General features: G+C 43.0%; 1 protein-coding gene and 1 pseudogene across 1 annotated transcript in view; one reads left to right on the top strand and one right to left on the bottom strand.

The window, feature by feature from the left end:
- LOC140513791 (uncharacterized) overlaps nt 1–15201 on the bottom strand; it is a 65638-nt gene extending 50437 nt beyond the window's left edge. The window contains 4 exon segments of the mRNA XM_072623801.1: nt 9807–10038; nt 11432–11523; nt 14060–14264; nt 14647–15201. Of these exon segments, the coding sequence (XP_072479902.1) occupies nt 9807–10038; nt 11432–11523; nt 14060–14264; nt 14647–14961 (844 nt within the window). The 5' untranslated portion in view covers nt 14962–15201.
- LOC140513798 (sentrin-specific protease 5-like) lies at nt 11602–13191 on the top strand (annotated as a pseudogene).
- Nucleotides 15202–15635: the final 434 nt, after the last annotated feature.

The raw sequence follows: 15635 nt of genomic DNA, 5'->3' as shown, positions 1-15635 counted from the left end.
AAAAGGCAGAGCCAAGTAAGTGTCTTCAAGAGTCTAGATATGAGAGAATTACCAAAGTAGACCAGCTCTGCTCACTTCACAATTTTGCCAGGATCAATCTTGTTCACATTGGTGTGTAACCAATAAGTATGGGCACTTAGTGATATGGCAAAAAGTGAAGGTTATCACTTCCATGTTAAAATCAATCATTCTTCTTAAAACACACAGGTCCCTGACTTTCTCATTCAAACAGTCATTTTATCTGGAAATTCAGAAGTACAATGGTGGTTAGACTTCAAGTATAAAATGAGCAACTCACATGAGCCTTTCCATGGTCTGACCAGAATCATGAGACTTTAGATGTCATCTTATCCAGTTTATCCAAAATTTTAATAATAACGCAAACAGAAAAAAAGGACATTTTCTAGGCTTTAGAAGCAGGATTTCATTATCTTATACAGTATAAAGCTGAAAAGTTACACAGACGAAAAATGTAAAAGTCACCACTGTTACGTACTTAAAATAATGCTAGGGAAACAGCTCCAGCTCATACATGCAAGCTGATACGCAACATAGAGGAAGAAAGGATGAAGGCATTTCGTTCTTGTATTCCTAGTGTAGCTCTAATGAAGCAGTTTGCTTCGGTCCAGAGTGGCCCTGGCACATCCTCTGAGCTCAGTGGCAGAGGAAAGGATGGAGAGCTAACTGGAGGGGCACATAGAGAATGGTGGGTCCAGGATGACCTAAAGGACCAAACAAATATCAGTTTCCATTTCAACTGTAAAACCTGTGATCCAGTCCTATTAGATCTTAGGGTTCACCACACCACAGATGACCTGGAAATAGGGTGATTTTTCTGGTCCTCTGAAAACAAAAATCAGCTGAGGCTTCCCAGGGACCCACAGGGCCTCCAAATGTACGGTGCCTGACCGGTTCACTTTGTGTGGCTTTCCTCTTACCTACAAATAAGATGCAGCTGCTGTCCTCTTGTGGTGAAATCGAGAATTGCAGCTCCCTCTTTGTGAGCTCCAAATGACTGTGTCATTTTCTCAATGATTTCTCATAATGCAAGGGAAACCAACTGGATTCACTATAAATTTGTGTTATCTAGCTTCAGCTGGACCCTCACTGGCAGCTAGTGGTACAGAGAATAGGGAGTTAAACATGGAATTCGGAAGACCTGAGTTCAAATCTTGTCTCAGACACTTACCTGTATGATCCTGGGCAAGTCACTTAACCTGTGTCTCAGTTTCCTCACCTTTAAAATTGGGATCATAATAGCACCTACCTACTGGTGTGTATTTGAATATGTATGTGTGCATACACATATATACACACCTACATACACATATATGCACACATATGTGTGTATATATATGGTATATATAATTGTGGCATAGTTATTATCATTATTAGGAGGTAACTAGACAGAAGAGTGTTGCTGTGTTGTTGTTAAGTCATTTTTCAGTCAGATCTGACTCTGCGTGATCCCCATTTGGGGTTTTGTTGGCAAAGATAATAGAGTGGTTTGCCATTTCCTTCTCCAGATCACTTATAGATGAGGAAACCAAGGCAAACAGGATCAAATGACTTACCCAGGGTCACACAGCCATATTTGAACTCAGGAAAATGAGTCTTCCTGATTAGCTCAGAGACTTTGGGTAAGTCACTTAATTTGTCTGCCTCTGCTTTGTCTTTAGTAAAATGCAAACAATTGCCTCCCAGGGTTTTTGTGAGGATAAAATGAATGAAATATTTACCATGCTTTGTACATCTTAAAGTGTTATATAAATGCTGACTACTGTTATGATTTAATTCCTTCCTAACTGAATTCCCAACTCACAATTCCAGAGAAGCTATTCCAAACCTTTTCTTCTCTCAAGCCTCCCATACTTTGCCTGGAAAATTGAGGCCACTTTATTCCTCACAATGATCTCCTTCTCCTTCATGGTTATCCTTCATGCCTGGAATATAATACCTACTTATCTCTACATTACAAAATTCCTCTCTTCCTTCAAGACATCGCTGAAGACCTTTTACATGGTCTTTCCACATTCTAGCACCACCACCCCTCCCTCTCTACTTTATATTAAACTACTTTGTTTTCATTCTCTTTATTATTCTCAGTATGTATGTATATATGTGTCTATATGTGTGTGTGTATTTGTTGTCTCTCTCATTAGAGCATAAACTTTTTGAGAAGAGGGATTATTTCATTCATCGTGTTTGTATTCCCAGAGCTTAACGTAGTAGGTTGATTGTCTTTCATTCTTAAAGACAACCATGACATCATGACTTGCAAGTGAATTGTTAACTGGGGCAGGGCTGTACAAAATAACCAGCCTCTCTCTCCCCTCCAGAGACATCTGGGTGCAAGTGGCAAGATATAGATCAGGAAGACTAGGGATGGCCCCAATGCAATAGGAGACCTTGGCCTTTTTTAAGCTAAGGTCTTTCCCAGGTCTCTGACTCAAGCAACATCCATTCAGTGATTAAAGCTAGGTGAGAAATGAGGCAAAGAAAGGCCACTTTTACCTACCCAAAGCAAAAAAAATCAATTTGGGAGGGGAAGACTGTCAGGGTTTCTGGCCAAAACAGAGACCATTGCAATTTATACTCACTCAGAGCCATCAGAGCCCAAAGACCAAATGAGACTTGAGCTGGAACCTATGGTGGGACAGTTAATGAGAGCCAGAGTGATTTGGGTTTAAGGTATGGTCCTTAAAAAAGAAATCTAGCAGATATGACTACACATCTGTCATTTGAAGGCCAGGACCAAGTCTGGAGAGGTTCATAGGCTCAGAGAGCCCAGAAGTCATCTAATCCAAATCCTTAGTGTAACAGAAATGTTTTTTGATCTTGGCCATAGAGGTACATAAGAACTGTATGTTGCACATTTTCAGACTTTTTCAAGGTATTGATCTGTTACGTTGATTTTTTTTTTGGTTATTTTCTTTATTATATTCAAAAACCCCAGCATATTTCCTTCCTTTGTTCCTCTGGAAGGGAGAGGGGAAAGGATACTAGGGGAAACCATGGTGATGTGGTAGAAAAAGACCTCAATAAAAACTTTTTTTTAAGAAATAGCAAATTTAATGGACCATAAAGAAAGCATTTTTCATAACCTGGCCCTTTCCTGTCTTTCTAGTCTCCTTCTCTCCATCTGTCCTACAGTTCAAGGACAATGCCCATCTTGCTGAGGTTTTGTGGGTTTTTTTTAACAAAACACTCCACCTCCCAGCTCCATGCACCTTCCCTGGCTGTCCCCCATGACTCCTTCCCTTTCTCTGCCTCCCAGCATCCCCCACTTCCTTCAAGTCTCAACTTTCTGCAAGAAGCCTTTGCCCGGCTCCCTTGTTACCAGCGCCTTCCTTCTGAGATTACCTACAATTTATCATATTTATTTACTTGTAGACAGTTGTTTGTATATTGTTTCCTCCACTAGGCTATGTACTACTCAATAGCGGAGACTACTTTTTGCCTTTCTTTGTATCCCCAGCAGATAATAAGCACTTACTAAATCCTTATTGATTTTTTTTGTTTGACTTAATTTACCTCCCTTTGGTATATATGCCCTACAGTGAAACTAGGTGATGCAGTGGGTAGTGTTGGTCCTGGAGTCACGAAGACTCATCTCCCTGAGTTCAAATCTGGCCTCAGACACTAGCAGTGTGATCCTGGGCAAGTTACTTAATCCTGTTTCCTCATCTGTAAAATGAGCTGGAGAAGAAAATGGCAAACTCCTCCAATATCTTTCTCACAAAAATCCCAAATGGAGTCCCGAACAGTCAAACACAACTGAACATCAACAAGAAATGAGGAATATGAAGAATTCGGGGGGGGGGGAAACAATCCCATCCAACTGAATAACAACAATATACTTTTAAATGCATTAACTTGGGAAATAATATGGCGTGACATTGACCTCCCACCTGCTTGACATGGACATTGTGAGAATCAATGAATTAATAGCTACAAATGCCTTTGGATTTCATGGGAGAAAACCTCTAAAGAAATATAAGGTATAGTATAGAAGGAAAGAGGGTTGGCCTGAAAAAAAGAAAATGGTGGTGGGTATTGAGGGAAAACCATTTGGAGATCAAAAACTGTCTGGAAGTGATTGACAAGGTATTAGAACATATGACTGAATGTTTCCTTTTACTCATTACTCCATGTGTCTTATGTTAAAGCAGTGCTTAGTGCCTGGCACACAGTAGGTACTTAATAAATGTTAGCTGACTGTGGCTGTACCAACAAAATGTAATTTTGAAGGTTGGCTTACAGCCAACTTTGACAGAGGTTCCTTACAAGACATTCAAGGAACAGAAATTCCTTAGTCTTTGACTGATGTGGAAATAGAGCTCTCCAGAGCTTGTGAATTGTGTGAGACAATTCACAAGGAAAAGGACCAATATGGTTTCTTCCAGACACCTGTACCCTGGAGGACTCCTTGCTGAGTGAATGGGAAAGCCGCCATATCTTCTCGTAGCTCCACTAGGTAAAGGCAACTAGCATACCTTGTTACTATGGTGATGACAGTCATAAAATGGCCAAGATCAAAGGGCATTTCTATGACACTAAGCTCATAATAAGACATTTTCTAAATTCTCTGTGAAATAGACTGACAGTTTTGTTTTTTAAACTGAGCAGAAAAATGACTTCTTCCTATCTTGAACTGCATGATTTTCTTTTTTGAGAGTAGTAGATTAAAATATTTTTTTGGTCCAGAACATTGCTTTCATGAATAGAGGAAGTTCCTAGTAAGGAAACTCCTTCTACCGGTACACACTGGCATATGTTCTCCAATTTGTAGTCTTATATACTGAGAGGAGACTGAGAGGTTGTTATTTACACAGTCACAGACCAGGGTATGTGTGACAAAATCAGGATTTAAACCTAGAACTTCCTGACTCTAAGACTAGCTTCTCACGATGCCATGGTTTGCCTCTCACCAAACACTGCTCAGAAGACCATAGAATTTGGGCTGGAAGGCACCAGAGGAGCCATGCAGTCCACTCCCTTCATTCCACTTTTCCTACCCCCAGTCATCTGTGAAAAATAGAATGAACTCAACTGTAACAATGTCGAATTAAATCAATTGTGTTTTTTGAGGAAGATGGGAGCAATGGAAGGAACCTTGGTATAGAGGAGTCAGAAAGAACTGGGTTTGTATGCTGCCTTTGACATGACCACACACAAGTCATTTAAGGATATGTAACTCTCTAAGCTTCCCTAACAAGACCATGGAAGGAACCTTGGGCATTCTCTCCCAATCCCCTCATTTTACATTTGAAGAAATGGAGGTACAGAAGTTTAAATAATTTGTCAAAGGTTACACAAGACATTCTGCAAAAGCTTTCAAGCTCAGGTTCTATAACTTTCCATTGCCACATGTTGCTTCTCCCAGATTTCTTCCTGTTGATGAGAACTGTTGAGTTTCCACAAAATCACATAACTTTGATAAAGTGACCTAATAATGAAGGTGACTTTACTCTTCCTTTCAGACTGGAAAGAAAAATGTTGTCAGAAGAAAGAAAATTAAGTGGGGAAGAGAATTTTGAAGAATAAGTAACAAAAATGACAACATTCCAGCTGGGCATATTAACTGACCCTGGCATATGGCACAGCACTGAAGCTATGTGTTTCAGGGATATTTTTAGATGAGTTTTGTAGGGACGCCAGGGTCAGTTCATTTGGATACTGTTATCCAAATGGTTCCAATTTCACTTTCCCCTGTAATTTGCATATTCTCATCTGACAATGCCATGATGAACATCATTAAACGTTTATCATAAAGCAATTACATATTATTTAAACTCTAAGCATAAGCGTATGAAAAATGGATTGACTGTGATGTGACAAGATCGCATTGTGTAGTATAAGAAGTAGGGAAAGGCTGGATGCTCGAAGAGCTTAGAAAACTCGGCAGAGGAATTCAGCTTTGATATGGTACACTGTAGGTTGTTGATAATCTTGACATTATAATAATCCCACACATTTATGTAGGTCTTGGTGCTTACAAATGCTTTGAGTATCACTTCATTTGATCCTGTCACCAATTCTGTGAGGAGTAATTTGCTTCAAAGTGTTTTAGAGGATTCATCTGGCAACGGTACGTAAAATGGATTGGGGGCAGGGAGGAAGGAAGAAGCCAGGGGAAAAGACTAGAGGCAGGAAAGCCAATTAGGAGGCCATTACAGTAATAGGAATCGAAATAATGAGGCAGCCAGGTGATAGAGGATAGAGTCAGGAAGACCTGAATTCAAATGTGATCTCAGACATTTACCAGCTGCGTAACCCTGGCCAAATCACTTAACCTCTGTCTGCCTCAGTTTCCTCAACTGTGAAATGGGAATAATAATAGACCTATTTCTCCAGGATTGTTAGTAGGATCAAATGAAATAATATTTGCAAAGCACACAGTGCCTGGCACACAGTAAGGGCTTAATAAAAAAGTTGTTTTCTTCCTTCCTTCCTTCCTTCCTTCCTTCCTTCCTTCCTTCCTTGGACATGGGTGTTGGTATTGGGAATGAAGAGGAAGGGACAAATCTATTCTCAAAGGAAAAAATGGACAAAACATAGTGAATGACTGGATGTGAGAAATGAAAGAGAAAAAGCTCCCAAAATTACTCAAAAGTTTCAAGCTTCAAAGACTGCAAGAACAGTGATGCTTTGGATAAGGAGAAAAGGGAACCGATTTAATGCAGTGAAGGAAGATGATGAATTTAGGTTTAGACAAGTTGAGCAGACAATGACAGGCAACAGAAAGAACGCTAGAATCAACCACAGAAGAGGTAGGTTCTAGTCCCGACTCAGTTATTTATTAGGTGTGTAACCTTAGACAAGTCTCTGCGTCTCAATTTCCTCAACTGTACAATATGGGCATGAGATCACTGGCCTCAAACTTCAATTACATGTTTAGGTTTAAAACGCTCATCTTTTTACTTTAGTACTATTTAAATGCTTATTTCTTTTCCCCCAAATTTAAAAGAGTAGAATACTTTTTATGCATAGGACTACCTAAATATTATTTATATAAATATAAATATATAATATTTATCAGATCTGTGCAATCTGAACTGTGACTTGTTTCCGAGACTATAGGATTCTGAAGGTCTCCCCCCAACTCTGACATTCACCTGGAAGAGTTGCACGATTCTCATTCATGGGGGTACCCTCTCCAATGGTACAGATTACAATGAATACACACCTCGTCATGCTGTGATTACTGCCCATGTCCTCCCAGCACATCTCCTCCACAGGGGTCTGCCCAACATCATCGGAGACCTTCCCTTGCCAGGACAATGAGGTAATAAGGTAGTATATAATAAATTCATAATGATGAAGGTTCAGACAAAAGTAGAATCAATACTTAATGGAACCAGGGCTGAGAAAAAGAGATGCACGAAATTGTGTCATTGACATAATAGGAAACCAAGCTCTATAACCTGTTGTTCTATAGGACTGTATAGGCATACAGCAGGTCAGCTTAGTACAAGGCCAGCCAACCTGTCCTGAGGTAGACCTGATGGTGAAGGTCTTAATGGATGGCCACCACAAAATGGGTGTTTTCAGCCACAGGAGTTCATGACAAGTGTCTATTAGGACATGGAGAAGTTGCAATTTACATTAGTGGAGTGAAGAAATCGTGAGCCTTTTGAAATAAGTAGTATCCCTCAGCAAAGGTGGGTCAATCAATCAACTAGCATTTATCAAGTGCTTCCCAGGGTATGAAAGCTGATAATGCAAAGGACAAAAGAGTCATTGCCCTCAAAGAACTTAGATTTTAAGGAAGAGAACAGAGTTCTGAGTTCTGTGTATGTGAAATACAGGCTGTATAACTACATTAGTTGGGAAGCTAATTGGCACAGTGAACAGAGGACTCATCTTCTGAGTTCAAATCCAGCCTCAGACACTTACTACCAGTGTGACCCTGGATAAGTCACTTAACTCTGTTTGCCTCGGTTTCCTCTTCTTTAAAATGAGCTGGAGAAGGAAAATGGCAAACCACACTCCAGCATCTGTGCCAAGAAAACCCCAGATGGTTTCATGGACACCACCTTTACCTAACTACAAGTTTTTACTCAATTCAGAATGGAATATTTTTCCATGGGAACACTTTTTGCATTTGATAGCACTAGACAGTGGTATGATGAAGTGAACTGAGAGTTGCATTTGGAGTCAGGAAGTAAACAAGCAGTTATTAAGTTCCTGACCTATGCCAGGTACTGTGTTAACAGTGAATGATACAAAGGAAAGTGAAAACAAAACAAAAAGACAATCTAGGTGTAAGTCTTGCCTCTGAAACCTAAGAGTTGCGTGACTCTGGGTAAAGTCACGAACTCTTCAGACAACTCTCTGAGACTATAAGTTGTGACAAACAGATGCCAATCTGCATTGGTAGCCCCCAACACCACTGAAATTACAAGTCAGCCCCCAAAAAATGGTAGTTCATGAAAAAGGAAGATTAACATCTAAAGAAATTCCCTTTACAGCTTTGTGTTGGGAACATAATCATGAGATTCTTGGTTCTTTAATCAATTACAATTAAAATAGGTTCACATTTTTATAGTGCTGTATCATTGACAAAGGGCTTTACCAAGCAACAGAAGCTTGGCCTGGCAACTAATATTGGCCACACTGTAAGCCCCATGAAAGCAGAGACTACAGTATTTCCAGTCATCTTGACTTTTATTTTGCCTCTGGACTGGAGGAGAGAGTGAAGCTGATGACTTTGCCAAGCTCTGCCTCACTTCAATCCAATTTACATGCAAGTCAAGACACCACGCTTGTCATGTCATTCCTTGGTCCTTTTCGAGAAAGAAGGATGAACGATACCTTTACAAAAACTAACTCATGGGATTTTAACAGTAATCTTTTCAAGTAACTTGTACAAATATGACCAATCTCATTTTACAGATCAAGAAACTGAGACTCAGAGAATTTATGTAACATTGTTGGCAACTGGAAGAGTCAAGATTCAAACCCAGAATTTCTGACACTGAAGTGAGTACAATATTGATTGACAGAATAAGGACAGAGTTAGGAAACAGCATGCTCTTTACTATGTCCAAAAGTCAAGATATCACTCTGTCTTGGTCAAACAACAACAATTATTACAAGACATAAAACTGGAGAAAGGGTAGGAGAAGAGTAAACTGGTAAAAAATGTCAGATTGTTAGTTTATTTTCCTGTTTAGAAAAGCTGGTTAAAAAGAAAATTGAATAAACTCTCATTTTTAATTTCCAGGTGAGCTACTAACTCTCCATCAGTACACATATAATTAGGATCCAAGATATTAATGGAAACTCTGAAAGTCACATGAACCTTTTCTCCATGACAACGGCGGGGGTGACTAACCAGGCATTTCCTGCTTTTACAAAGATACAGATATTTACTGAAGTATAATGCAGTCAAAGGAGCCTAATGGAAATGGGTAAGTATACCTAAATCAACACCAGTACCAAGTTACTGACATAAGTGCATGCATTTAGTCAATCCCAAACATAGCCTTCTGGATTACTGGGTGAGAAGAACTGAAAGGAAACATTTATTAAGCATTTCCTTTGTTCCAGCAACTGTGCTAAGCACTTTACAAATATTCTCTCTTTTAATCTACACAACAAGCCAGTGCAGCAAGTGCCGTTATTATCCCCATTTTACAGTTAAGACATTATGATAGGGAGCAAATCCCTCCTTTACATGTGGGTATACAAAGCCTAGAAAAGGGAAATAGTGGGAAAGGACCAAAGAGGATGTAATAGGGTTTTTTTTAAGTCAATTAATAAAAGACAAAGCAAAACCAAGAAGGGATAAAACATAGTACCTTCAATGCTCTGTGGACCCACAAGATTCATAGCCTGATGAGCCGCATATTCTACACGGGGCCTAGCAATGCCCAGCTGTTCCATCACTCCATGGAGCAACCTCTAAATATCTGCTTCTGAAACTCGGTCTGGAGTCCGAGGACTATGAGCAGATGATAGAGTCCATCCCAATGCTAGCCAAAACACCATGTTGTACAAGACAGCGCTCAGCATCATGGAGTCTATTGTCCCCTGCAAAAAAAGGAGAAACCAACTATCAATCGGTCACAAGGAGAAAGGGGGCTGTGTGGTTTTCAAAAAAAGGGAATGGTAGGCAATTGAAACTTTAGGTTACTAAGCTTGACAGCAAATTCTGGTAAAATTCAAGGTTTGTGAGTGTTTAGAAAGGGAAGAGGTGATCACTGTGATCCTGCATGGGTGTAATAAGAACAAGGGAAGTCAAAAGAACCTTATTTCTTTTTGTTGTCAAGGATTTGAACATAGTATATCTTGATTAACAAAGCCTTTTATAATACTCTTTTGGGCAAGATGGCAAAATGTGGACTGGCTAACGGCATAGTTAGGTAAATTCAGAACTGGCTGACTAACCAGACCCAAAGTGTGGTGATGAATGGATTGATTGATGTCAGACTGAAGGGAAAAGGGCTATGATGGAATGAAGCTAGATCCTAATCTAGCTCTAATCTATTCAAAATTTTCCCAATGATTTAGTGGAAGAAAGATATAGGTGGCATGCATTTAAATTTTCAGATGATACATAGCTAGGAGCAGCAGCTAATACACTAAATAACAGACCAGTGATCCAAATGAGTATGGATCAACTGAAGCTAACAAGGTGAAATATAATCATGAGAGGGATATGGTACAGGTCTGTGCTTTCATTGGGATAGGGAGCTCCTAGATAAGGAAGTCCCTCTAACGATGCAAGTCAATACTCTCCAATATATAGTTTCAGAGTTGCCCAGAACATTGATTTAAATGACTTTCCAGGGGTCACTCAGCCAATATGGGCCAGAGGCTGGACTTGAGCTCAGGTTCTTCCAGTGTTAAAGTCAGATTTTCATTGTAGTGCCTCTCTATAATATAATCATAGATTAATTAAAAAAAAAAACCTTTGTATATGTGGAAAAATATATTAAAGATAAAAGTCCTCTATTTGGGCTTAAAAACACAGCTATCAAGTATAGGGCAGGAGACATGTGGATATATAGCAATTAAAGTGAAAAAAATCTGGAGGATCTGATGGATCAAAAACTCCATACAAGTCAATAAGTATGATGTGGCAATGCAACAGCAAAATCAAATGCAATTTTGGTCTTTATTAATATTCAAAGGCAAGGCGGTGGTAGGTGGCCCTGCCCTTCTCTGGCTGATTCGGACAACATATGGAGCATTGCATCCAGTTCTAAGCACTGAGCCCCTAAGAAGGGGTTGATCAAGGAAGTGAGGAGACTTGAAACCATGCCTTCTAAAGATTAAAGGAACTGGAATGTAAAGCCTAGAGAAGATTGAGGAGACAAAGGAATGGTTGCCTTAAACTTCTGAAAGTTTCCAAAGGGCCACAATTTGGAGCCTTCATTTTACAGATGAGGAAACTGAGGCCCAGAGAAGCAAAATTACTTGCCCCAAGAGATGCATAGCATAGGTGGGAATTTGAACTCAGGTCCTCTGACTCTCCATCCAGGACTCTTTCTACTGCACCACACTGAGTTGGTCCTGGACAACAGAACATGGAACCATGAACAAAAATTACAAGGAAGCAGATTTCACTTTAATAGAAAGAAGAACTTCCTAACAATTGACTTGTTTTGCCAGCAGGGCCCTGGGGCGGGGGCTGGGTGACGCAGCAGGGCCCTGGGCAGAGCATCAGGCGTCCAGGTCCCACGATGCCACAGAGCAATGAAAGGCCAGCAAAGATCTCTGCTCAGCAAAAGCAGCCACTTGCCAGCCTTCTCAGAGAAGTGGAGGGCCGGGTTTGAGGGCCTTAAAAAGTTCTGCCTTTTACGCGCCAGGCAGGAGACCCGGAGGATCTGGCACAGGCTGTACCAAACCCTCCAGCGTGGGAGGAAGGTTCTTCGGCTCCAGAGGAAGTGGGGCCAGAAAACGGGCCTGGCTGCTCCCCATAGCTACCCAATCCCTGGCACTGTAAGCCCCCACATCCGGGGGCACCTCGTTGAAAGCCTGGCAGCATCTGTTGAGAATGCTGCCCAGGAATGCCAGTCAGAGGAAGAGCCCCGCACGGCAGCAGCTGGCTTGCCAGTGGGCAGTGTGTTAGGTCAGGCCAATGGCTGCAGGCAGAGGACTGACCACCAGGATCCTGGCAGGCTCAGGACAGCCAGCAGGGAGGGCCAGGTGGAGAGCAGCCCCACCTTAGTCACCTTGAGGAACCATAAGGGAAATGGTTGTTACTGCAGCTGCTACCAAGGGCTGGGCCCAAACATAATGGAGCCGGAGCAGCCGTCCCTAACTCCGGGAAGGACCCAGCTTAGCCAGCATAGTGGGGAAAAGGATATCACTGCTTCGGGTGCATAAGGAACTGTCCATGATTCGGTTTGGGTACCGGATCCTGAGGTCCCCCCAGTTTAAATCGAGGAGAACGTGTAAGCTTCGGACAGGCCAGCAGCGGAGCTGGGTGCAGAAGTTCGCCAGGGGCCATAGGGAGAAGCGCCAGGAAGGCTGCCAGAGGGTACTTGTAGCTCATTCCCTCACTCAGGTCCCAATAGCCCCGCTCCCCTCCCTCAGGTTCCTTTCCCAGATATGGACTGCAGCGCCTTAGGGCCCACAGCAAAGGGAAAGAACTCAAGAACACCCAGTAGCCCGGGGCCCAGAGCCATGTGTCGGAGACGCCCTCCCTAGTCAGCAGAATGGCAATGTCACCCATGGTTGGGATCCATCCCACTTCACCAGACTGAGCAGTGAGATAGTCTCACCCAAACACACCAATCCAACCTATTTTTCTACTACTCCAATATTCCTTCTCCAGTTAAAGCAATTTAATCTCCTTCCTGTTCCAAGAACACAGCATGATCTTCCCTGCCTCAGTTTCTTCTCTCTTATTGTTCCTCTCACTTGAAATGTCTTCATTTCTCCTTTCTGCCTAGTATTAACTCTCCTTAAAGCCCCACCTATTCCAAGAAAGCTTTTCCTATCTTTTCTAGCCTCTTCCTTCTCTTAACCATACAGTAGCAAACAACCAGATTGTTTGCTACTGTTTCATATAACCTTGGATTTTCAACTGGAACACAAGCTCCTTGAGAGCAAAATACTGTGAACATACACTTTGTGTTTCACGGTGCCTCACCCAATACAAAAACCCACAGTAGATGGTCAAATTATTCATTTTTCAACTGTGTAGTGCAACAAATAAACCAAAATGCTACTTCATATTTTCATACGTGCCTTAAATGTCTAAGGAACGCCAATTTTAAGCCTACAAGTGACACCAAGTTGGTTGTGGCTAGCAAACATCTGCTAGCAACCTGTGGGAAAGAATGAGATGCTGAAATAGCCTTAAGCTGGAGAGGTGATTAAAAAGAAACAGGATATAGTTCAATAGAGTACAAGGAAGAAAAACAAGCTATATAATTCAAAGGTAAAGAATGACCAACTGGCACAAGGGCAACAACAAAAAAAATTGAGGCAGCATGAAAATTTACCAGGTGATATAAATTATTACCTAAGCACAACAATGGGAGTTATATAAGGGAATGAATACAACATATAAGAACTTTAGGATGTTCTGCCAAACCTGTACTTATCAGACTCTCAAAAAAATATGGTCCATTTTGGGCTTCACAAACTAGATGTGGAACACTGGAACTGGTGGTTCCAGAGAAAAGTAGCAAAAATAAAGATTCAGGGAAATGGAAACCTTGAGGAAAAATTCAACTTGGAGGGGAAAACCCTAAAAACCCTAAAAAATCCTAAAAAACAGAAAAGGATTATATATTGATAAAGGTGAATTAATACTATTTTTACATAGATGAAACAAAAGAAAATAAGTTGCTAAATTCTGCAAAAAATGCCTTTGAAAACATTTAGGGTAATTTATAAAAAAAAAAAAAAAAGATCACTGAGGTGAGTAGGTTAAGTGTGGTAATTCAAGGAGGCAGAGGGTGAACTTCTGGCGATCCCTAATGGCTACTTCATTCTAAAACATCCCAAAGTCTCCTGAGAGTGCCCCACTCATTCATTGTCAGCTCTCTAACCTAAAGTGTCTCCCTCTTTTCCCTAAATGAACCTGTACTCTTACCAGTCCTTTGATGAGGTCTGAGCTTCTCTTTTAGGTTAAGTTGTTCCTGGGGCCTTAGTTCTGGGCAACTTGCCCATTCTTTCTTGGCCACAGCCTTGGGCTGGGACTCCCCTGCTTCCTGCTGAACACTTGGTAACTGCAGAGGTGATCTTAGAGGTGTCACCTTCTCTGCTCGAACTTCCTGCCCTTTCACAGGGACAGCGACCTAGACAGAATACCCGTTAGTTCTCAATGACAAGCTAGATTAGGGTGGGTTTCCAAGGATAAATACTTGAAATCAAAGGAGATCATCCCACAGGGGCAGAACCACACATCCCACTCCCCAGGCAGCAAAGAGCTTGAGAAAGGGGAGATCAAGATGCTACATTTGGTAAAGAAGTTCAAAACAATGCCCTCCTTTTATTCCCGGTACAAGAAACTGCTGAAACATTTTGGCATAGTAGATGGAGGATCAGCCAAACGGTCACCCACTGGTTTCCGTGGCAGAAATAATACCCATCGTACAGAGAGCCAAAGGGCCCTGTTGTACCCCCACTTCTCCTGTCGTGTGGTCCCTCACCCTGCTTTCGGAATCCCCCGCTCCTCACCGGGCACTCCGGCCTCTTGGGTTCTCTCTCCAAATCTTCTACCAGGGTCACGGCTTCCTCTCCGCTCTCTGGACGATGCTCCTGTACCCAGGGCTGACTCTCCCCAGGCAGGACGGTCAGGAATTGCTCCAGCACCAGGGTCTCCAGGATTTGCTCCTTGGTCCGAACCTCTGGCCGTAACCACCTACAGCACAGCTCCCAGAGCTGGCTGAAAGCTTCCCGGGGCCCAGCCACCTCCTGGTAGTGGAATCTCCGGAACCGCTGTCGGAAGGTCTCCGAGTTCCCCACATCGCCTCTCAGAGCGGACTTGGCCATCGTTCACAGAGGAGGCAGTCTGACATCAGACGGAGGTGTGGCAGCCGGGGCTTCCCCCGGCCTCCTCTCTGTCTTTGGGGACCTGCGGGAGGAGCTTCTCCCTGGGCACAGAGGAATGGGAGGGTCCCAGGGGGCGCCCATTCATCCAAGGCCGTCCCAGGGCCAGCCTGAAGGAACCAGCTGGACTGGGAGCAGAAGCCAGGGTTAGGGACGGGAGCGGGGCTGCCCCAAAGCTGCCTCTGCGGCCTGAAGCAGAGAACCGCGTGTACTGACCGCACCTCCACAGCACCGGGGGGTCTGGATCCTAACGGCTGCCAGGCGGCGGGAGGGGCCAGCGGCCCAGCACCCAGCACCCAGCAGGGGGCCCTCACGGCCCGCCCCCCGCCCGATCCGAGCCCTTCCCAGAGCCCTCCGCGCCTGCCCCGCCCCCTCCGCTCCACTTTCACCACCTCCCCAGGCAACAATCGATGCAGGAACGTGTGGTCTTTGTTTTCCTCTAGTTTGGGGAACCTCGGGGTCCCGGCCCGTAACGGGCACGACAGGGGAGGGCCGGGTGGGCCCTGGGGGTCACCGTGAGCTGGGGGTGACAGCCGACGGGGGAGCGCTTCTACACGGGGGACAAGACCCTGCGGAGAGGACCTGGGGTGTCCCGGAGCCTGGCGGAGGGAGGGAGA

The sequence above is a fragment of the Notamacropus eugenii genome, chromosome 7 (genome assembly GCF_028372415.1).
Source record: "Notamacropus eugenii isolate mMacEug1 chromosome 7, mMacEug1.pri_v2, whole genome shotgun sequence".
Classification (NCBI taxonomy): domain Eukaryota; kingdom Metazoa; phylum Chordata; class Mammalia; order Diprotodontia; family Macropodidae; genus Notamacropus; species Notamacropus eugenii.
The sequence above is the reverse complement of the archived record's forward strand: the minus strand, read 5'-3'. Positions and strand labels throughout refer to the sequence as shown.